At 32.5% G+C, this 22,040-nt stretch overlaps 4 protein-coding genes across 15 annotated transcripts; 1 reads left to right on the forward strand and 3 right to left on the reverse strand.

The window, feature by feature from the left end:
• Positions 1 to 299: 299 nt before the first annotated feature.
• LOC103482553 (60S ribosomal protein L36-2-like) lies at positions 300 to 2,317 on the reverse strand. 3 transcript variants are annotated; one of them, XM_008438769.2, is made up of 4 exons: positions 2,227 to 2,317; positions 1,738 to 1,842; positions 1,077 to 1,276; positions 300 to 533 (listed from the first exon to the last, which is right to left on the reverse strand). In XM_008438769.2, exons 2-4 carry the CDS (start codon positions 1,837 to 1,839, stop codon positions 503 to 505), a joined length of 333 nt encoding a protein of 110 aa, XP_008436991.1. In that variant the 5' UTR covers positions 1,840 to 1,842; positions 2,227 to 2,317; the 3' UTR covers positions 300 to 502. The 3 variants fall into 3 exon arrangements, with proteins under 3 accessions (XP_008436991.1, XP_050945748.1, XP_050945747.1); XM_051089791.1 differs by having other exon boundaries at positions 2,208 to 2,254; XM_051089790.1 differs by lacking the exon at positions 2,227 to 2,317 and adding an exon at positions 2,175 to 2,225.
• A 5,799-nt stretch (positions 2,318 to 8,116) lies between these two features.
• LOC103482552 (uncharacterized) lies at positions 8,117 to 11,269 on the reverse strand. Of its 5 annotated transcripts, none has more exons than XM_008438767.3 (3): positions 11,034 to 11,269; positions 9,787 to 9,868; positions 8,117 to 9,604 (listed from the first exon to the last, which is right to left on the reverse strand). In XM_008438767.3, exon 3 carries the CDS (start codon positions 9,549 to 9,551, stop codon positions 8,544 to 8,546), a length of 1,008 nt encoding a protein of 335 aa, XP_008436989.1. In that variant the 5' UTR covers positions 9,552 to 9,604; positions 9,787 to 9,868; positions 11,034 to 11,269; the 3' UTR covers positions 8,117 to 8,543. The 5 variants fall into 5 exon arrangements, with proteins under 5 accessions (XP_008436989.1, XP_050945750.1, XP_050945752.1 ...); XM_051089793.1 differs by having other exon boundaries at positions 9,787 to 9,888; XM_051089795.1 differs by lacking the exon at positions 9,787 to 9,868 and having other exon boundaries at positions 8,117 to 9,594.
• A 1,090-nt stretch (positions 11,270 to 12,359) lies between these two features.
• LOC103482550 (uncharacterized) lies at positions 12,360 to 18,308 on the forward strand. Of its 6 annotated transcripts, none has more exons than XR_007823534.1 (8): positions 12,360 to 12,718; positions 13,167 to 13,395; positions 13,487 to 13,608; positions 14,329 to 14,473; positions 14,560 to 14,639; positions 14,726 to 14,921; positions 15,358 to 15,565; positions 17,983 to 18,308. XR_007823534.1 is itself a non-coding variant. In XM_051089796.1 (6 exons), exons 1-6 carry the CDS (start codon positions 13,335 to 13,337, stop codon positions 15,471 to 15,473), a joined length of 720 nt encoding a protein of 239 aa, XP_050945753.1. In that variant the 5' UTR covers positions 12,403 to 13,334; the 3' UTR covers positions 15,474 to 15,711. The 6 variants fall into 6 exon arrangements, 1 of the variants encoding a protein (XP_050945753.1); XR_007823532.1 differs by having other exon boundaries at positions 12,403 to 12,718; positions 13,103 to 13,395; XR_007823533.1 differs by having other exon boundaries at positions 12,403 to 12,718; positions 13,288 to 13,395.
• A 151-nt stretch (positions 18,309 to 18,459) lies between these two features.
• On the reverse strand, positions 18,460 to 20,565 carry LOC103482549 (auxin-induced protein 22D-like). Its single transcript, XM_008438760.3, has 4 exons — positions 20,158 to 20,565; positions 19,793 to 20,043; positions 18,709 to 18,808; positions 18,460 to 18,596 (listed from the first exon to the last, which is right to left on the reverse strand). The coding sequence occupies exons 1-4, from the start codon at positions 20,553 to 20,555 to the stop codon at positions 18,524 to 18,526; spliced, it is 822 nt and encodes a 273-aa protein (XP_008436982.3). The 5' UTR covers positions 20,556 to 20,565; the 3' UTR covers positions 18,460 to 18,523.
• Between the last annotated feature and the right edge of the window lie 1,475 nt (positions 20,566 to 22,040).

The raw sequence follows: 22,040 nt of genomic DNA on the forward strand, positions 1-22,040 counted from the left end.
TTTGTTAATATTTTAATTCATTTGGTTATATTGAAAATGTTAAAATAACTTCCAATTCCAACAAAATCACTTTCAAATATGCACCCAATAAAGCTCTGTTATCAAATTTTTAAACATGAATGTTGACAAAATGCTCCAACCCTATGTATAAACATATCTAAAAAGATTTGTTATATAAGTATATAACATTCTTAAAAATACTTAAAATTATCGCATATTTTAAAACCCAATATAGAATAAATTGATAAATCACGGGGAAGACATGAACCACAAACGCAAAAAATGACATGACTGGCTAATTAATTCATCAAACCACAATGCATCATTGAAACAAACGGGGCTATAACAAAATTGGGTGTTAGTAAAACAAGTTCAAAGATAACAAAACTGAAATTGATTATCAGCTTGAGCTCGGTCTCGGTCTCCAACAAATTGAAACCTAAAACAAACAAAAATGAGCAGCCACAGTGCAAGACGTTGAATGAATGAGCAAGTGTGGATCTCACTTTTTCTTCTCAGCACCTCCACCAGCCCTGAAATTACAATATATCCAGTCATGAAATGAATGGGAATGTACCTTTCCTCACAAATTTCAACTAATCTGAAAAATCACGGATAAAAATACAAGAAACAGATGCGAGAATGGATCATGAAGTACTAAGAACATTGACACAACAAGAAGATGTCTACTATGATGTACATTTTCCTAAAGATGTACATTATTTTTACACAAGATAATTCAGAGTCGATGGGTTTGAGAATTTACATTCTTTTAAAAATGTGCCAGGTGCATTTTGTTCTCAAATTATATTCAAGTCAAGCTAAGTGTAACAAATGTTCGACCAATATTAACTCCAAAGTTTGAAACTGGCGTCTAATACATCCATTGTACTAATTAGTGTCCATCAAGCGTTGGACACCAACACATTAGCAAAACTAAAGTGCTGGGATTCTTTTGCACGGAGCAGATCTAAATATAACATTAGGACTTTCCACACAAACAAACCATGATTTAGGCCGTAAGTATAAATATAAAAGCAGGAAGACTATCCCTTCTACAAAGGAAGAAGGATTACCTCATCTTTCTTAGAACACTGGACATTTCCTCACGCTTCTTCTTCGCTCGCTTGTGGGTTCCAAGCTTTCTTTTGGCTACCTTCAGAGCACGCTTGTCCTTTCCAACTTTTAGAAGCTCAGTGATTCTCTTCTCATATGGGGCAAAACCAGCAACTTCCCGGATCAAACTCCGGACAAAGAGGACTCTTTTACTTGATTTCTACATTAATTTGTATGAAAACAGCAATATGAGAACACAAAGTTAAATTTTGTGACAAAACATGCTCACATATGAAGAATCTAACAGGACTTTTTCGGCAACATATTAAAAGTAACGACAGCAGTCCAGAACTGGTCTAATAAAATAAAGCAACATAAACTTGTTCCTAAATCTCCTAAAAAGCTAACTAACAACATCAATGAAAATTTTAAAACGTCTAGTTTCATGTCGATTGACTTGCTCCTTTACAAGAACACAAAGTTAAAATTTTGTGACAAAACATGCTCATATATGAGAATCTGACAAGACTTTTTCAGCAACATATTAAAAGTAAATAACCACGGTCCAGAACTGGTCTAATAAAATATAGTAACATAAACTCGTTCCTAAATCTCCTAAAAAGCTAACTAACAACATCAATGAAAATTTTAAAATGTCTAGTTTCATGTCGATTGTCTTACTCCTTTACGATCAGAGGGCCTTGGGGCCAACTCCTTCTTGGTGACAATGTGGCCCTTGTTAAGACCAACAAAAAGGCCAGTATTCGGCTGTTTTGGAGCCATTACCTGTTTCAATAAAACCCAATTAGTCACTCCATCAAAAATAAGTTCAATTGCAAAGCCCTAATACTGCAAAGACGAAAATAAATCGCCAGAGGTTTACTCTCTCTATAACTTAAACTGGGTCTTTAAATCAAGTATTAACCAAGCAAATTTCCGGCCAAACCGAACTTATTTCACCAAGCACATTCTAAGTACAGCTGCAGATATAAAATTCCCGAGTAGAAGAAGAAATCCCAGAATGCACAATGGTCCACAATCATTCAATTTGTTTCTAACAAACTAACCTAAAAAATCCCTTTCTATATCAATGAAACCATTAACAAAGATGAACTTACTAATGAACAACGATTGCAAAATTGACAACTAACCAAAGCAACGGATTCTCACCTGTTCCGATGAATCTGACGACCTAGGGTATGTAAAATTAGGGTTTAGTATTTAGAGGTGAATTTATATGATGCCAATAATTGTTAATGGGCCGAACAACAATTTGGGCTGAATTGCGTGCAAAATTCTCTTTTATAAAAATTATTATTAATTATTAATTAATTAATCAAGGGTTAAAATATCATTTTTTTTTCTCTTATTTTGAAATTGGTTCAATTTTAATGTTTAATTTTAATCCATTGCTTTTATTAAATCTTCAATTTAGTCTCTTAGAATTAATTTTATTGAAATTATTTAAATAATCAAAATAATTTTTATGCAAAGAAATATAATATATGAATATTTATTTTAAATTTATACAATAAAACTGATGAAAAATAAAAAGCCATGAAATTTTCTAAAATTAGTAGTGGAGACTAAATGGAAATCATAATTAATTAAAAAAAATTAGGTTTTTTTCTTTCTTTTTATTTTTTTTTTTTCTATTTTTACCTTTTATTTTTATTTTTCTTTTGTTTTTCACTTTTTTCTTTCATTTTTCTTGTGATTCTCTTCTTCTGCTTTTTCTGTTTTTCTCTTCCCCTTATTCATTTTTTCTTGCATTATTCTCCATTGTTTTTTCTTCCTTTCAATTTTTCTTCTGCCCTCTTCTTTTACCTAAGGTGCAAGATCGAGAAGCTAAAACGAGGATCAAGAAGCAAGATTGAGAAGGTAAGAACAAGAGCCGAGAAGCAATGTCAAAAATCAAGAATCGAATGAAATTTTATGAATGAACAAATTGAAAAAACAAGATTCGCATGAACGAAAGACGAGACCGAAAAGCGAGAAGCAATGTTGGGAAGCAAGATTAAGTTTACTCTTGGTTCACTCGTGGGTTGAATCAAATATTTCATATGGTGGTTCCATTTACAAAATGCCAAATTTTAATCAATTTTAAATCGTGAGTCAAATTCCATTCATATCCATTAATAAGGGTCATTTATCCGATGAATCCCACCTAAATCTAAGTAACAATAAAAAAAGTGATTAAAACGAAATAGTTTTTCAAAATATACCAAATATACTTTAATAGTGTTTATTAATTACATTGTAACAAAAATATTAATTATTAATTGTCTCAAAAAATTAAGTTAATCGGTCATTATTATAAATTTAGTTATGTCGACACTTTAACATCATATAATATAGATGCTAACATTGTAAAATGATGAAATCTCTTGAACTATAATCAAATTTATAAACTATCTTTTGATTGATTTATCTTTTCTCGGTCTTGTTTAGTTTTTTAATACAATTGCAATTGTATTCCACGTACATTTGAGTGAGTAAAAAACTTAAATTAATAAACCAACACTATGCATCTATATTAATAAAGTAACAAACACAATGTCATTTTATTTTTCTTTTTTAGTAATTTAATGAGGCCTATGTATGTTCGTAAAGCCTATGTATGTTCATAATTTGTTTCTTTCTTCTATCTATTTTTCTCCGTTATATTTTTCATTAATTATTTCCAACAACAAAGAATGTATGTTCACTTAAAAAAGGAAAAATAACTAAAACATCGATCATTAATAAGATAGTCAACATCAACATAATTCATTCGATAATTGACATGTGTATACTTTCTTCTCTTAAAATTAATAGTTGCTTCAAGTTTTAACCTGTATTTATTATACTAATAAATAATAATCATTGATAAGATAGCTAATATGACACCATTTCATTTTTAGGAAGACGGTTTGTTGGTTTTTACGTATCAACCAGTACAACAACAAATATATTCTTCTGAGTCAAGTCGTTTAGGAATACAGCCTCCCTCTCCTTTATTTGCAAAAAGCTTATGAGTCGGCATATCTCTCACTAGTCCCTTAGTATTGTTGTGATTAATCATGCATGCCCCATATATTTATAGTGTGCAATTGTAACACTCATTATCATTCTTGTTTTTATATATAGAAATAACAAACAACATCAATATGATATTAATGTTGGTTATTATTTTAGTACACATTAAAAAATAACAAAATTTTGGAAGTTTCTCCATATATTAAGCCATTTCTATTATATTCCATATATGTATAATATTCCATAATAACTAATAACAATAATAATAATGATTCAAGAAAAACAATCATGGTGAACAAATTCCTTTTTTTTTAAAAAAAATGTAATAATTAACAAGTGGTCAAGGACATTAAGAGGAAACTAATGTGATATACCATTTTTGTTATATATATATATATATAAGGTTTTTATTTAATTTAGTTGATAATACAATTTTGGAAAATTACGTTAGATAACAAAAAAAAAAAATTAGAAAAAAACAGTATATAGCACATCTTTTTTTACATAATGCAAATATTACAAGTAATTAGATATATCAAAGCGTTACTAAAGGACTATCAAAGGGCTACCCACTTTTAAATTTGTTATTTTACAATTTAGAAAATGTAGTGACAAAGGCCTTATTATCGTAAATTTTTTTATTATTTTTGCAAACGCACCTAAAATTTTATACCTATTATAATTAGTTACAAGTATATAGGTAATTAGTTTAAATTAGAAACTTAATCCTTTAACTCTTTAGGTTGGTGTCTATTTACTTTTAACCTTAAAAAGATGGCTAATAATTTTTTCTACTTAAAAAATATCTTTAAAAACTCATGAATCTATTAGACACAGATCTCAAACTCTCACGTCACAAGTTCAAATTAAATATTTTCACAAGGGAATGTTTGGTTCATTCTTTTGAAATTAAGGATTTAAATATTTAAAGTCAAACCCATGTTTGAGTACTTGAGTTTGAGAAAAACCGAATGTAATAGGTTCTAGGAAAAAATTCCAATTATTGTCTACCTCTTATCAATTGTTGTTGACAACAAATATCGGTCGACTTCATGATCAATCGTCTTTATAGTCGATGATCGACTGCCAATTGTTTTGACCGTGACGACCAACGACTGAACGTCTTGATCATCGACAACCAAGTCTTAACCTTCGATGACCGGTCATCTCCTCCATTGGTGACTGATAAACATTGACTGTTATTGTTGACAGACAAACGTCTCTTGATCATTGACCACCAATCATTATGATCGTTAATGATTGACTGTTGTGTCTATTAACAAAAATGACGACCAATGACCAAACACCTTGACCCTTGATGACAAAAAAAACTATTTTTTACATAAAATAATTAAACCATGGTTATTCATACATTATGGTCATAAAAATTAAAGAATAGAAAAGAAAGAAATTGCTACATACGTTTTTTTAATTCTTCCTTCCATCTATTTTTCTCTGGTATATTTTTCATTAATTATTTTCCAACAACAAAGAATGTCATTCGCTTCAAAAGAAAAATGAAAAATAACTAAAACATCAACCATATTAAGATAGCTAACATCAACATAATTCATTCGATAATTGACATGTGTACTTTCTTCTCTCAAAGCTAATAGTTGCTTCAAACTTTAATCTGCATTTTACTAATAAATGACCATTGATAAGATAGTTAACATGGCATCATTTTATTTTTAGGAAGACAATTCGTTGGTTTTACATATCAACCAGTACAACAACAAACATATTCATCTGAAACAGGTCGTTTAGGAATACAGGCTCCAGTTCCTTTATTTAGTGCACCACAATCCACGTAACATGACAAACTCTTGTAGGTCTCAGAGCATGGACGAATGCAATTCCACAAACCTTGTCCTTCACCTGCAAAGTCATCAATCAAACGATAGTCTTGAATAATAATTAAGTCACGAAGTTTAGTTTTAAACTCTTAAAAATGATTTTAATTTATTATATTTGGTCCAAAAAATTATTTTAGAATTATAAAGAATCACATTCTTATGAGAAATTACTTAACTAAAAGTGGCAACAACAAAAAAAAAAAAAACATTCTTAACTGTAAAGACAAATTTGTCATTTCAATAGACGAATGAGATGATGATGATTTTATGGCGTTATAATCGTAGTCAATATTCAATGAATCACTAATCAACTAATATCCTTCTAAAGATCACTTTAAGCGTATTCCAAAGATAAAAGTGATTTTAGAAACTAAAAAAAAAAAAGTACAAAAGAATTACTTCCAAACCTGCTTTGATAAATGTTTCAATAGAGTGTGAAAAACAAAGTCGAAGTAAGTTAACAATAATCGACACGACCTCCCTCTCAAGAGATGGAGGATTAGGTTCTATTCTAATAATCGTTGTACCAAAAGAAACAATAAAAATAGATGAAACTTACTTAACGTAACAAAACAAGCCAATAAAACTGTAATTGCAACGAACACTACGAGAAGCTTACGAGTCGGCATATCTCACTCTTTAGAACTCTTAATACATGTAAGAGGTAATATTTCTGTGATTAATCATGCCCATATATTTATAGTGTGTAATTGTAACACTCATTATTATTCTTGTTTTTATATAGAAATAAAAGCCAATCATCGCAAAGCAACGTCAATGTGAATATTAAGAACAGAACCTTCGATCATATTCCATATATGTATAACATTCCATATATATCTAATAACAATAATGATGATAATTTTAAAAAACATAATTTCATACGTAATGGTTAGCAAATTGTTCTTAAAAAAAAGAAAATGTAACAGTTAAGAAGTGGCTATGTACAATAGTAGAAAAATAATGTTATCTAAATTTTTTGTTATATATAAGGTTTTTAGTTAATTAAGGGTTGATAATAAAATTCGATACCTATTATAAATAGTTAATTAGCTCAAAATTAGAAACTTAATCGTTAATAAGTTTTTGTAGTTAAAAGAATATCTTTAAATACTCATGGATTTATTAGCCACGGATCCTACTCACAATTAACAAGCTCAAATTCAATATTTTACGAGAGGTGTTTGGTCCATAGTTTTGAAATTAAGGGTTTAGGCATTTAATGCCAAATTCGTGTTGGGTTATTTGATTTAAAAAAAAAATGAATATTATAAGTTTTAGAAAAAAAAATCATTTCATTTTCTACCTCTTATCAATGGTTGTCGGAAACAGTTGATAGCAAAAATCTATCGACTTCAGTTTCCACTGTTGATTAACCGACCGCCAATCGTTTTGATCGTGACGACCAACCACCGACCACCTTGATCATCGATAATCAATCATCTTATCCGTGGGTGACTAATAACATTGACTATTACTGTCAATGAACAAACATCTTGACATTGACGACCAACCATTGTGTTCATTAATGCTTGATCATCGTGTTTATTAACAAAAGTGATGACCAATGATCACACACCATGACCCTTGACGATTAAAAACTATTGAATGAAGTTATAAAATTTAATTTCAAAGCTACGTTTACTTTTTTACTAGAAACAATTTTTTTTTATATAAAATAACTAAACCGTTGTTATTCATACATTATTGTCATAAAAATTAAAGAACCCAAAGAAATTAATTAAGAATTAAAATAGACAAAACTAATATAATTACATTTTAAAATGAATAGATTAAAATTTTCTTTGAAAAGTCATCATAATGTAAAATACATTAGAGTTCATACAGCTCGCAAAACCACTAAAGACAGAAAAAGAGATTAGCTCACCCAAACCGGTGTCTGCACCTCAAAAACAATCATTCATAATTCCGAGCCTTAAGAATCAAATAAGCTCCTAGCCATTTGATTCCTATGCTTTTGATTCCAAACACGCAGCTCAAATAGTTTATTCTAGTTCGAACAGTAGAAAAACACAACCATAATGAAATTTGAGAAAATTGACGAAAACATAACATGTGTTATATGAACATGATGTACTTGTTTTATATGAATTATATTAGAAGTATATCATATACGGATCCTATATCAAACTAGCAAACAACAAAATTTTAGTAGAAAGCACCACGCCAGAATTAATTTTGTGATTCATTTATATCAAACTAACAAACAACAAAATATTATGTTCTTTTTATATATTACAATCTTTCATAAACTACTAATTCTGTGAGTAATAAGAACAGGCAACATATACAACAACTATGTCTCCCTAGTTTTCGTATAGTACTATGCCTATTTCTAAACTTCTTTGCGGCACGTCTTTAAGACCTTTAATTCTGTACAAATCTCATATCAAAATAGAAGTATATCCTATTTATTAAGGATAGGTATGGAATCATTTGGAGTTTTAAGAACACTAGACTTTGGTTTTAGTAGTATTAAGTAAAGCACTTGGTCGTGCTTCTTCTAGAAGTAGTGTGTTTGCTTAAAAACATTTTTTTTTTCTTTTCTCAAAAGTCATCCTAAACTCACCTTTATGTGATAGATTGGCGGTATCACGAACCATTAGTGACAATTTCCTGCTTATGAGATAGGGAGGCAGCTATACCCGCAAACCAAGCTACTCTCATGAGCTGAATACCAAGTATGAGCACCCACCAGCAAACCAATCCTCTCATTGTGTGCATCATCCAGGCCGGTGCACTGAGCTCAGCCCCAAGTTTCAACCCTCTCATCAGCTGCAAAACTCGATAACCTTCGTATACAATTGGAGTAACCAGCCACACAGGGGATCGCCAGTGCCATATCAGCATTTCGGTCAAAATCTGTACTGAAAGGAGCAGAATATAGGGACCCAATAGAACTGCTAAGGGGATGAAAGGCAGATGGGGTTGAACCAACCCACTTTCAGATCCATAAAACATCACTAAAGGGATCATAAATCCAACCACATTAGCAAGTATGTTCCAGAATTGGTAACTGAAAGGAGCCTCACTGCTCATGGGTTTTATTGGTTCTTTAGGCCGTGCACAAGCATCAGCCATGAGAAGAAAAAGCATAGCACCAAGGTTATAGATGCAGTCAAGTCCAATCAAAGAGAGAAGGCTGGCTACATTGGGACCGAGAAATACAGATGACATAGGAAGCCACAATGTTGGGGCCATCCCTGTTGTTAAGAGAAGAGAAGGCCCCAAAAGCCACATTGGCCATTTGAAAATCTGCAAATGCACCAACTCTGGTTGATTACTTGCCTCCACAAGTTCTTTAGTCTCTACTTCCGAAACTTCAGTTGTTCTATCAGCATTTAGACTTTCAAAAATATTGTCGGTTTTCTTCAAGAAGGTCTCATCCTCTTTATTGTTGTGAGCAAATGTGACAGGTGCAGGTTCCCAAGGATTTGTCTGTGTGCAACAAATTGGAGGACGTCTAGAATGCATAAAAAGCGAATGGAGAGTTGATGCATTGAGCACCTTTGAGGACTTGGATGTCTTGAAGTTTTTATGGTGGTAGTGGGGTATGGTAATATATGTAGGATATGATGCTGATACCACAGCTTGATTCATAGTTAGTCCAACAAACTGTCGATACCAACTATGCTTCCATTATCTGAAAAAGTCTAACGAAAAAGAAGAGAAAAGAAAGAAATTGCTATTTAGAGCATGCATGACCAACAACAAGTTGTGCTGAACTGTACTATCAAGATGAGAGTTTTGGGGCAATTCACATGTTATAATGCATGTTAGCGCAGGACAAATAAATATCAAGCGCAGGACAAATAAATATCAAGGCTCAAACTACCAATCAATAAATCGAGTAAGGTTGCAGTAGCACACTTGGCATGAATCTCCCTCCCAATACAACACATATTCAAGCAGGAGATCTATCAAATATCAAATCCAGCTGTTAAACGATAAGTCTTTTTTAGAAAATGGAAAAAGAAGAGATGTAAAAAACCAGACATTCATTGGGAAAGAACATGGAAAAAAGAGAAAAAAAAAACATTGAAATAAAGAAAATATTCTTTAGGAAAGGAGCATCTACCCAAAAAAAAAAAACCTGACTACAAAAGATAGACCCTTCATTTAGAATAAAAGAAAAAAAATCACAAAACTGCTTGGTCGTAATCATATGAATATCCAAAGAGTGCCAATTGAACCTAGCCATAGAGCACACCTCCCTCGAGGACTCTCAACCTCTCTTTTATTTCTCTCAGGTAAAATATTATATTAAATTGGAAACAAAGGTCCATGCTCAAGGGCCTTGTCGTCCCAAAACAACATTTGAAACGAACCATTATTTTCCCATAAATTATTTTCCCATAAATCATTTTCCCATTATATTAAATTCTAATTGACATCAACTATTGCCATAAATTAACAAAAATAAAAACGAACCATTATTTTCCCAATATTGACCCCACAGTTGATAACAGTTCCAAGTATCAGTAAACTCAATATGAAAATCATGAACTATCATTAGCCTAGAGGTAAAAAGGGACCTGGAGGGAACAAGCAACTCATTGACTACCTATCTGGGCATGAGTTCCATTTACATCCAAATATCTTAGGATCAAGTGGATTGTCTCGTGTCTCGTGGGATTAGTGGGATGTGGAACACTCGCAATTATATAGAAAAGTAAAAATAAATAAATAAAAAATTACGAAAATTATGACTAACTTGCTCGAATTCACTTCATAACAACGATTATTCGAAAAAAAAATGCATCAAATCAATTCAACGTCAATGTGAGATTACTAATGAAGATGGAAAAGAAGAAGAAGAAGAAGAAGAAGAAGAAGAAGAAGAAGAAGAAGAAGAAGAAGAAGAAGAAGAAGAAATAGACACAACATGACAATAAAAGGAACAGGGTCGCAACAAGCGAAAGTAAAATCTGTGATTACAGATGATAATCAATAAGGAAAGTCAGAATTCAAAGGAGAGTAGTTATATCAAAACACAAGGTCCTAGTGAACAAATTTGGTTTTCAACATGCAAGAATACATAGTAATTAAAGCATATTCAGTCAAATTTTACAATTAGCTAACCTTAACAGCGAACCCAGCTGAGAAATGGAATCGGAACAGTTAGAAGAATTATAATCAGCTGGTTGCTTTTGGGGCGGTCGAGCAATTGAAATATAGTGTAATCCACCGATCAATTGGGGAAGAAATAAGAATTGTTACCCGATTGAACGAGTGGTAGGTGTTAGGGCAAGTGCCTCAAGAATCGGCAACAGTAATCGAGAGAATATCAAACCGAGATTTTTACAAATACGTTTTAGATGGAAAAAACTGTTAGGAGGTTCCAAATGAAAAATAGCCCAAGTTCGGATGTTTGACTTTTTGTTTATTGTAAAATTATGCTTTTAACCTTTTCTTCCTTCTTTCTTCTTCCTTTTGTAACCTTTCTTTCTTTTTGTTTTTCGTTTTTCGTTTTTCTTTTTTATTTCTTCGTTTTTTTGGTTTTTGTGTTGTCATCTTCTGCTTTTTTTCTTCTTCTTTCATTTTTATGTTTTTTTTTTCTTCTTGCTTTTCCAAATTCTTCTTCCTTCTATCTAACCTAAAAAGAGAGAATAATTTGAATAGAGAAAGAATAATGGAAGAAAAATGAGAAATAAGTACTTAGAACAAGAAGTTATCCGTGGACAAAAAATAGTATTTAGGTACAAAAATCATAAATCAAAAACAAGTACTTGAAACGAGAGAGAAAAACAAGAAGTTCTTTGCAAGCAAGAAAAAAGCAAGTAATGAAATTTTTGACTTATTTTGGTAAATTTATACTGCAGATCGACATTATCATAAGACTATTACTCATTAGAATTTGAAAAGTGTGCTAGATTTTATTTGAGCCTCCATCCGTACAAAAATGACATTTTAAATTATGTAGAGGAACTAATTTCTTTGAATTTTGAAAAAAAATAAATAAATTTTGTTTTTCTTTTTCCTTTTCGTTTGAGAAGTTTTCTAACAGTACAATTTACACACAAGTATATACTCTATCTATCCATACAAAGGTATTAAATTTTAATAGGTCATGATGTCCATCAATTACATACTCTAATTAAACTTTGCTCAGCTTGAGCATAGCTTAATAGTGATTTTAATAGAAAAAACATAAAAAAAATATTTGAATGGTATAATTTCCGTCACAAAATTAATATGAAGTTAACGATTTTTCTAAAATGAGATATTCATTATTTTAAATTTACTTGAAATTAGTTCGAAATAGTTTTGATTTTACAAATTTTTTAAATCTCAAAACTAAAATTCTATTTGGATACCGTTTAGTGTTTCATTTTATTTAAGAACTGTTTATGGGAATTTTGTGAAATTATATTGTAAGATTAACTTGAAGTTTTTGTTTGACTATAAGAACTATATTCTAATTTTTATATTTTTAAAACTAAATTTGTAATATAATGACTCAAAACTCAAAACGTTCTTCCACAGCTGACGCCAAACTCGCCAGCGGCGCCTATCGTCACCAACCGCCGTCCATTGTACAACCATCAACGTGCCGCTTTACACGACCCGATTCTAAAGGGAGAAACCCTAGTCGCCATAGTTCTTTTCTTATGTTTTCTTTTGACTTGTGCCGCCCACACCCTTGCTTTTGTATTGGTTTGTCGCAGCCGATCGCCACCGTCCGCCGATTTATTCCTCACAAGGCTAAGGTTCAAGTTTCTGTAGGGTGTTTGGTTCCGTGAGGTGAAAAGGAAAAAAGAAAAAAGGTTTTGCTCTATACCCAATTTTGCATTTTTCTTTTTGTTTTGATTTTTTAACGAGGTGGGTAATGATAGGAATGTTATTAGAATAGAATTAGTGTATTAGGGTTTGTTGTTAATTATGTAAGAAGTTTTTTTTGGGGGAGAGTTTTTCTATAAATAGAGTGGGCTAGAAGGATATGGAGTGAGGCATTTGGTGAGTGAATTGGTGATTTAGTGAATGAATTAGGGCTTGAGGAGTATCTCAAAAGGGGTTCAGCACCTCTAATAGTTTCTTTTTATCTCTACATTTCAATACATTCTGGTTCTGTTTTGGATTCTGTCAGAGGTATCAAATGTATCTAGTACTTGTACAAGTCTCCCATTAACGAAATGTTATATGTTTCGTAGGAAAAGAAAGGACTGATAGAGTTTTTGCTTGTCTGTTGTGAAATTTCCTATTTTGTTTCTGAAGATTGGTCCTTAATTGGATTGGAACCTCTCCAAAAAGTTTAGATAATTCCATTTGAGATCATTCTCTCAAAAAAGTGAGGATTGAAGTGTAAGTTATTGCATTTGAGATCATTCTCAAACAGGCCTAGCTTGGTTGCTATTCCGAGTTCTGAGACACTACGAAACTAAAATGCTAGGCATTTCATATGGAGAACTCCTCCTCCTTATTGGGGCTACTGCTGCCCTCATTGGTAATTACTGCACCACCCTTTCTCATTTGCTATACCATCTAATATATTTAAGCCGTGGATAGAGTCTTGACTCCCAGATTATTATGAAAAGGGCCAAAGGATCTCCCATTGATATCAAGAATGGCAGGAAGGATGGCTGGCAGAGCAATTGGATATGTTCAGTTAGCTCGAGGTCAGTTTGACTCTGTGATGGAACAAACCCATGCTCGCCAGGTATTTCTTATTTAATTTAACTAACTATTAGGAAAATTTATGGTATTTTTGCGAAGGTTTCGGCAGCATTAGTATTGTCTTCTGGAAAGACATTGGATAGTACATTATAAAGATGTGTTTTTAATGAATGAACCACATTTTAGGCCATGATCGGAAGTGACTAAGATCACTTTTGTTGTGTTCAAAATCACTTCTAAACATGTCTTTAATCATCAAAACATATTTCAATTGTATGAAAACTTGCCGTTAGTTATGGTCGAATTAGAAACTCGTTTGAACCGATCAAAGTACACTTTGGAATTGATTTGTTGGTTTTGGAGCCAGGCTGAGCAGATAAGTAAATTGCTATAGTTCAATGCATATTGCACATTTTTTAAATGTTCTTTCTGATTGAATTAAATCTTCCATTTGATGCTCCTGTTTCTCTGTACTTTTCTTTTAGAAGTCTTTTAGAATTCTCTCTAGACCCATTATGCACGTCAATAGCAAGGGTGTTTAACTTTTACTCGACAGTCTACTGCAACATAATAGGACATAGAACTGCCAGATTTCAAGAATAGGTTTACATTTATGTTGGCGTTTAGTGCTTGTGGACACTATTGTTACATCAAGACTACAACAGATTAGATTGAACAATGTGTAACAACCTAATTGGATGATTATAAAAGTTATGGAATTTCATTTACATTGAAGTTCTTTGATATAATTCTCTGTTTCCAGGTTCACAAGGAATTGCAAGACACGTTGGCTCAACTTGATGCTATTCGCCATGAAATTCGAAGCATTTCGATCTTGAATCCTGGGCCATTGACTCAAAGGCTTGTTGACAACCCTGAGCTCAAAGCAGCTGCTAGTGGTGTAACTAGTAGGTGATATGTATCCCTACTGCTAATCTTCACTAGGGCTTCTAGTTTTCGTAATTGGTTTTTCCTCTTGCATTTCAAATGGTAGGTAATTCAGCAGAAGAAAAACCTACCGTGGAGACTACACCAGTTGCTGAGAAAACTGCAGCAGTAGCTAGCATCCTCAAGGTTCTTATTAATTGCTGAATCTCATCATGGACCTTTTTTGTCACTACAAGTTTAAGTGACTTCAATGGATCTGCACTTTTCTTCAGGTTGCAACTTCACAAATATCAAATGAGCACAGCCGAGCAACTACGTTTGCCAGGTTGGCTGAATCACCGAACATAAAGAATGGATCCTCTGCCTCGTTGCCAATTACTACAGATGTAGAAAAGCTGAATGACGAGTTTGGACTTCCCGTCTTACCTGTGTCGGCTGAAAATACTGGGTTGTTACCTAAGCGCCCGGGTACGGTATCTGTTATTCAGTCAAAAGATTTGATAATGATTGCCTTATTTATAAATTTCTTCATTAGTAGCGTTAAAATCTTCATTTGGGAGGTTAGTGCACTTTGAAGCAAAACATTAATTGATGTGATGTTAGACAAGCTATGGACGGGTGGGACACCAATTATACTTGATAACCACAATTAATGTTAGATGAGCTACGTTCATTGTTCGGTTGGGGATGTTTTCAATAGTGTAGAATTGCTCTCATTTCTTACACTCACCAATGTTGAGTGGAGGCCAGGGTGTAAACATTTCATTCAGTTATTTTCCTTAACTTAATTGACGTTTTTTATCTTGGGGAAACTTTTGTTTTAAGGAATCAAATATTAAGAATGACAACCACTTTGCAGTTAGATTTGTGTTCCATGTATTGAAGCTATTCAGTTTTTTCACAGAGGAGTTTAAAGGGTCTGACATAATGTTAGAAGCAGTATTGGAAGCAGAGGTTGCTCATAATGCAAAAGAATTTTTCTCATCTCAGCAAAGTCAAATGAAACAGGAACAAGAATGAAAATTTCATGAACATCATTTTGGTGCATCATAGAATTGATGATTGGCTTATAAATGAAGTTCAGAAGGTTCAAAAAGCGTACCCCACCTCAGGTATTCCCCTAACTTCATATTTTTCATTTATGTAAGAAAATGGTTACATAGAAAGTTACACTTTACCCCTTCATATGTATATTTAACTTACTTTTGCCATTCAGTAAGAAATAGGGGATAAGAAACACTTTACCCCTTCATATGTATATTCTGCTCATAAGTATTTCTTGCCTACGAGAAAGAGGGTGATTGGGGCACCAAATTGACTATTATAGTAGGTAGATTATAATTGTCACATCCCCTTCCGCCAATCCACGCTGTCACAAAAGGGAACGTGATGGATGGATAGTGAATATCATCTCTCTTGATATCACGCACTAGCCATAACCAACATACCAAATAACAAGCCTGCTAAAACATGACTTACAAGCTACATCTCTTATACCAAATGAGTGACAAACTTTTATACATAAACATAAGCCTTACGGAGGCTAGTTACATAATGTTTGTTTATTACATTTCAACAACCAACATATGCAACACAATAGAAACACAAGTACACCTGGACTCAACCCCTCTATTGGACTCAAAAGCAAGCTAATGTACAAACACATACTAAGTGTGATCAGAAGCAACGTCAACGGTCAACACACTCAGGTTTGGTCTCAAGCTACCTGGGGAGGGAGCAAAACAAAACAATTTTGAAAACATGAGCTTAACAAACTAAGTGAGTGACAGTTTCATAAAACATATAATTTTCCTTTTGCAATACATTTGGAAATATGTTTATTAACAAAGCATGTAAACTATAAATCTTAATATCAGTTTCAGCAAAACCTAGCAATATCAAATATCGTAAAATATAAACCATGCTTTGTAATAAATAACTAAAAATCTTCTGTAGATCACGTAAAGCCATGTACCCTCAGATCACCTTAATAATCTAGTCTGTTTGCGGCGTAGTCTCCACGCAACCAGCACCAATAATCTTGTGTTCCGTGTTATGGTAAAACCCTCGTAACTGGTGCCCGAAATCCTCTAACATGTATGCAGATGCCCCCAAAGGGCTAAAGCACCCCCTATACAACCCAAAGTCTAATGTATATGACGATGGGTCCTCAAAAGACCTATAATCCCAATCCTCTCTGACCTCGACACTACCTCATGAGCATCGAGAGTCTGTAATACGTAAATTCCAAATCCATGGCTCAAGTAATAGGTTTGAAAACATAAAACATTCACAATAATTATCTTAAGTGTTTCCAAACCAACATGTGAATATCAAGTTCAACTTTTGTAAATCGGTCTTTTAGTCATAATGCTTTGATAAGATCCGTGAAAACAAGCATTTATCAAAACAACATTTCTCAATAGTTCAATTCAAATAAACATAATCAATAAAATATGTTTGTGTTCACAAAACATTTCATAAATCATTTCAGACAAATAAACATTTCTAACATAAGCTTAGGGTTCAAAGGCTCACTCACGACTCAATAGCTTGGCTTCCAATTTTCTTTTGCCGCAAAATAAGAGAATTTAATCTTAAATTAATTACCTTGATCCAAAAATATGTTAAGTGTACTTGAAATTTTCAAAAATAACAAAAACAACCCAAAAAGCGGTGTCATGGCATGGGTTGATTTTCTTCGACTCTTATTCAACCAACCACTACAACAGCACTTAGTTCTTAATCAACCTATGAGTTCAACTTAAACACAAGAGTAGAGAATCTAGGGTTTACAATAATAGTCTGTATTTGGGGTGCAAACTATTTTAATTTCGATAGGAAATAGTAAACACTATAACAAAGAGGGAAAAAGAGGATGGATAGGACATAGTAAACATCTTAACGAGGAGAGATTTGAAAACACTATAACAAATAGGGTGATTTGCATAGGTTTTTAATCAACTATTATTATTGAAACCGTATCCCACATGACCCACTTGAAGTAATTGGGGTCCAAACGCCACCTAATTGTTTTCACGGGTTTCTTTCACTTATGTACAGAAGTTGTGTTGTGTCGCTGCTTATCTTGTTAGATACTTGATTACCTTGGAGAACCACACTACCAAAAGTCAACTATTGGGGTGGGAGAACCAAGCCACTTACGTACCATACTTGTCATCCTATTGTAACCAATGTGAAACAAAGGCAGCCTATACTAACCTTGGTTCCTAACACAAATGCTGCTTGAGGCCAATGTTTTCAGCGGTGCTTTTCCTTAAATCATGGGAGGATAAGAATCCTCGTTTTTTCTCAATGGCCGTGATTTTAAGCTGCGATAGACAATAATAGGATAGGTTTGAAATATTAATTGCCTTTGTTACTCATCTGTTGTGATAGAAATTGATATTCTTTTGCAGTTTATGAATTTTTCTACTCTAGTTTGTGTTCAGAATGAAAGAAATACAATTCGTCTGATTGTACACAGTTATGTGACTAAATTTTATGTTTGTTTTTTTTCATTGTGCAGCTTTTGGTTTGATCATTCTCAAAGGAATTTAACGCATTCACATTAAACTTAAGAAGGCTTTGGAAACTCATGAAATAAGTCCGAGTTGATATTTTTGAGTTTGATATTTTTCAGCTTTTAATGTTATATGTTTAATCCCGAATAGGCAGTTGTTCTTCGAAGATTAGTTAAAACTGCAACTATGCTTATTTGAATCTTTGAATGAGTAGAATAGACATAGATTTCTATTAGTGTAAAATTTCTACGAAATTCGAGTTATTGATATAATCTGAAATTTGTAAATATTATATGATTATATATGATTTTTTTTGTTTTTCGAAGAGTTAGATTTTAGTAGGTTGCATCTCCAACTAGCTTTTTTTTTATTATTACGAAGAATACAATATTATGACATCTTTAAATTCATAAATAAATTGAGCTATACTTTTCTTTTTTTGGACAATTGAATTACACTATACTTTCTTAATAAACTTTAACTAAAACAAATACCTTTTATTTTTTATTTTTTTGTTTTTTGTCTTTTTCTTCTTAAAATACAAAATTATGAACAACTCAACCCTCTGGCTTCTGATGCTTTCATCATTCTCATTCTCTTGCAGCAAGAAGTAAACATACTGTATCAAGAGGGAATCAAAATAAAATTAAATATTAGCCTTTTGGGAGAGAGAAAGATTATTAAGAGAGAAAGAGAGAGAGATTAGAGAGAGAGGTTAGAGGGAGACTGACTTCCATGGGACGTCTCCAACCATCATCCAATCACCATCTTTATCTTCATAAGTTGGAACATAATCACGCCCATCGTAACCTTCTCTTTCTGAATTTCTCCCTACAAAATCCCACAAAATTTTATGTTAACAATCTAATAACAATGATGTTGAAGAAACAACAATACACCAATTTAGATACGTTCATTAATGTAGCAATTTGGTTTCTTGTTTCCTTATTAATATTTAGTAGAGGTTTCGTTTTAATCAGAGCTTTTTCTAGAATGAACTATTCTTAGTTCCCTACGTGATTAGTGACATGCATTAGAAAATATATGAAATCTAACATTTTATTTATATGTCAATGCAGAACTACTTTTTATACACTATCTTAATAGAGGACTACGTTATCGTAGTCCCAACATGATAGTAACACGATGGTCATGTTTATTTGATAATAATTTTTTCTCCACAGGAGCGTAATAATCACAATAAAAGCACAAACACAATGTGAGAAAAGTAAGTGTTACTAATTATATTAATTGCAACACTTATTGCAATTATACCCTTCTTTGATCCACAATTGTATTGACATATTTGAAAAAAAATTGATTATACTCGTATCGTCTTTAGGGTAATTGCAGTGGATAACACTCTAGGAGATAATAATTAAATGTATAGCATTTTAAAATAATTGCAAATATATCAAAATCTATTAGCGATAGACTTGTGATTATCTACAACTTATTAACTCCTACCAGCAATATGATCTACCATAGATAAACACGGAAAACTATATCAGCACATACGGTAGAGATCTAATCGTTATATTTGCGATTGTTCTTTATTTTATAATATACAACCTTTTCATTAGCACATGTTTGATTTGTTTTTCTAATTTTATTTTATTTTCATCAGTTCAATATGAACTATCGACACTTACCATTTTCAAACCATATGATAGTTAATTAAGTGTGGAGTAGAATTAGACAATTGCTGACCATGAGTTCTCTAGTTTGAATTCTCCCTCTAAAGGAAAAAAAGTGATTGAATGGATAATTGAAATATAATATATTGAGTGTCTAGTAATTAAAAGAAATAATTACCAATTTTGAAGTTGAACATCTCTTCCAAAGCATCCAACAACTGTTGATAGCCTTGATAAAGCTTGAGATCAATCTTCCTTAGGTATGGAGCTCCATCCAAGCTCACTTTCACATACATTCCACTCATTAATCCTAACTCCATATTCACAATCTCCTTCTTCTTCTTCTTCTTCTTCTTCTTCTTCTTCTCTGTTTCAATAATCACATTCTTCCTGTACGATCTCACCGGTGGCCATCCAACCACTTGCGTCCTGCAATAATTCAACCACAACCACAACAAACAAACACACACGAATAAGCCCTAATTTCCTAAACACAGCGATGATTACAACGATTGAAATTGAAATTGAAATTGATGGACTTACTTCGTGTGTTCATGGCAATGATCGGCATGATCATCTGAAGAAGAATTAGTGGAAGTCGAAATGGAATTAGAATCGGTTCTTCCTCCGGATCTGGATTCGCTCTTGCTCTGCTTGGCGGACATTTGTGAATGTGAATTACCTTCTGCTGGTTGTTGCTCTGTTCTGCAACTTGTTTGCGGTAATCCTAATCGGAGCTCGGTTGCTTCGAAATTGAGATCGTGGAGGTTTTGGAAACTGGATAGTTGGCGTTTCATGGCTTGATTGATGTAGAATTGGAGTGAAATGCGTTGGAAAATGAAGAGATGAAAGGGATTTGGATTGGAATGTTGGCTTATTTGTAAGAGTTTGTTTGTGACATCTTGTGTGTGTGCATGAAAGCCTTTTCTGTTCGCCAGCATATATTAGGACGCGTATTTCCCTTTCCCACGCGCCCCATTTTATTTATACTTTTGAGTTTAGTAGTCTTTTATGTTAAATAGTACCAATGTGGTAAAGCTGTCTTCCCGTCTCTAGTCAACAATTTTTTTTGATTCGATATTAACTTAAAGTATGTCACACACATTGATATTTTTTAGCATATATTAGTAACGTATCAAGTATGCATTATATGTATTCATACATTTTCTTTACATTCCATCCTTGTTTTTTTGTCATTTTAGAAAAAGCAATAAGTTTGAATCATGGATTTATTTTTTAGATCCTATTTTTTTTTCAAATATGGAAGAAGCTTCTTTTAATTTTAGAAAATGGAAAAAAGTTGGATGTGTCTCGACAAGCACCCATCTTTTATGCAACTTAATTTGCACCTAATGAAAAAAATTGTCAAGTGGTGTCTTATTTTTTAAAAAATATATTTTTTTTCCCTCTTGACTCGTTTGTGGTAAAAATGTGGGGTTGCAATAGTTACGAAATAATGTTTTAATTTTTTAAAAAATTCATGTCAACTTTCATTTAGGTATTAGAATGAAAAGTGACAGACCGAAGAGATCAACCAAAACGTTAACAATATCAAATCTATGAATTTCAATCATTTATTAAATAATACGAAAGACTATTTTCCTTTTGAACATCAAGCCAAACTCACTCAAAATATCTTTTAAAATCCTATAAGTCACAACAAAATCGATATCATATAATCACTTCTTAAAAAATAAAGAAAAATAAAAAACATACAGGTTTATGTTACGCTGTATCAATTATCTTGCAACTCACTCAACTGTCCATATATAATTTAATACGTGATAAATTAGTCTCATTGATTACAACGTAGAAATAACATACATATTATTCTCATTCATTATTTGATACATCACTGAATAATTTATTTACTTGTTCTATGAATCTTACTGAGTTCTTTAAGTTGTATTTTTATAATAACTAACAAAAAGAGGTAATAGTGATACCGTTGCGGTGGAGGATGCGCGTGGGATAGGAGGAGATGGGGGGAATGAGAGTGAATGCTTAGGGGTGAAGTTGTAGGGCACGGTTGCAACAACCGCCAAATGGGTGACAAGGGAGGGACAAATCCAGCCCATCATCAACGGCTCAGATTTGGTATTAAAAGTTTTGGTTTTAGATTGATGGACTTTACACCGTTGGATGTACCCAGCAAAGACATCCCACGTGCCAGAAGGAAATTCTTTGGCCTTTCTCTAATGCTCTTTCCGCCTTCCTAACTTTGCCAAATCAAATGAAATTTCTTTGGTTGTCTTTTTGGCCACGTCTACATCCCTTTTTGCAAGTATTTTCATACCTATGATTACATCCATTCCCATCTCTTCTTGTCCTTTTCACCTTTTTGATACAAACAAAGAAAATAAAAAAATCTATGTGCATAAAAATTAGATTTAAAATATTAACATATATAACAACGTTTTAAAAAA

Source organism: Cucumis melo, chromosome 9 (genome assembly GCF_025177605.1).
Source record: "Cucumis melo cultivar AY chromosome 9, USDA_Cmelo_AY_1.0, whole genome shotgun sequence".
Taxonomy (NCBI): domain Eukaryota; kingdom Viridiplantae; phylum Streptophyta; class Magnoliopsida; order Cucurbitales; family Cucurbitaceae; genus Cucumis; species Cucumis melo.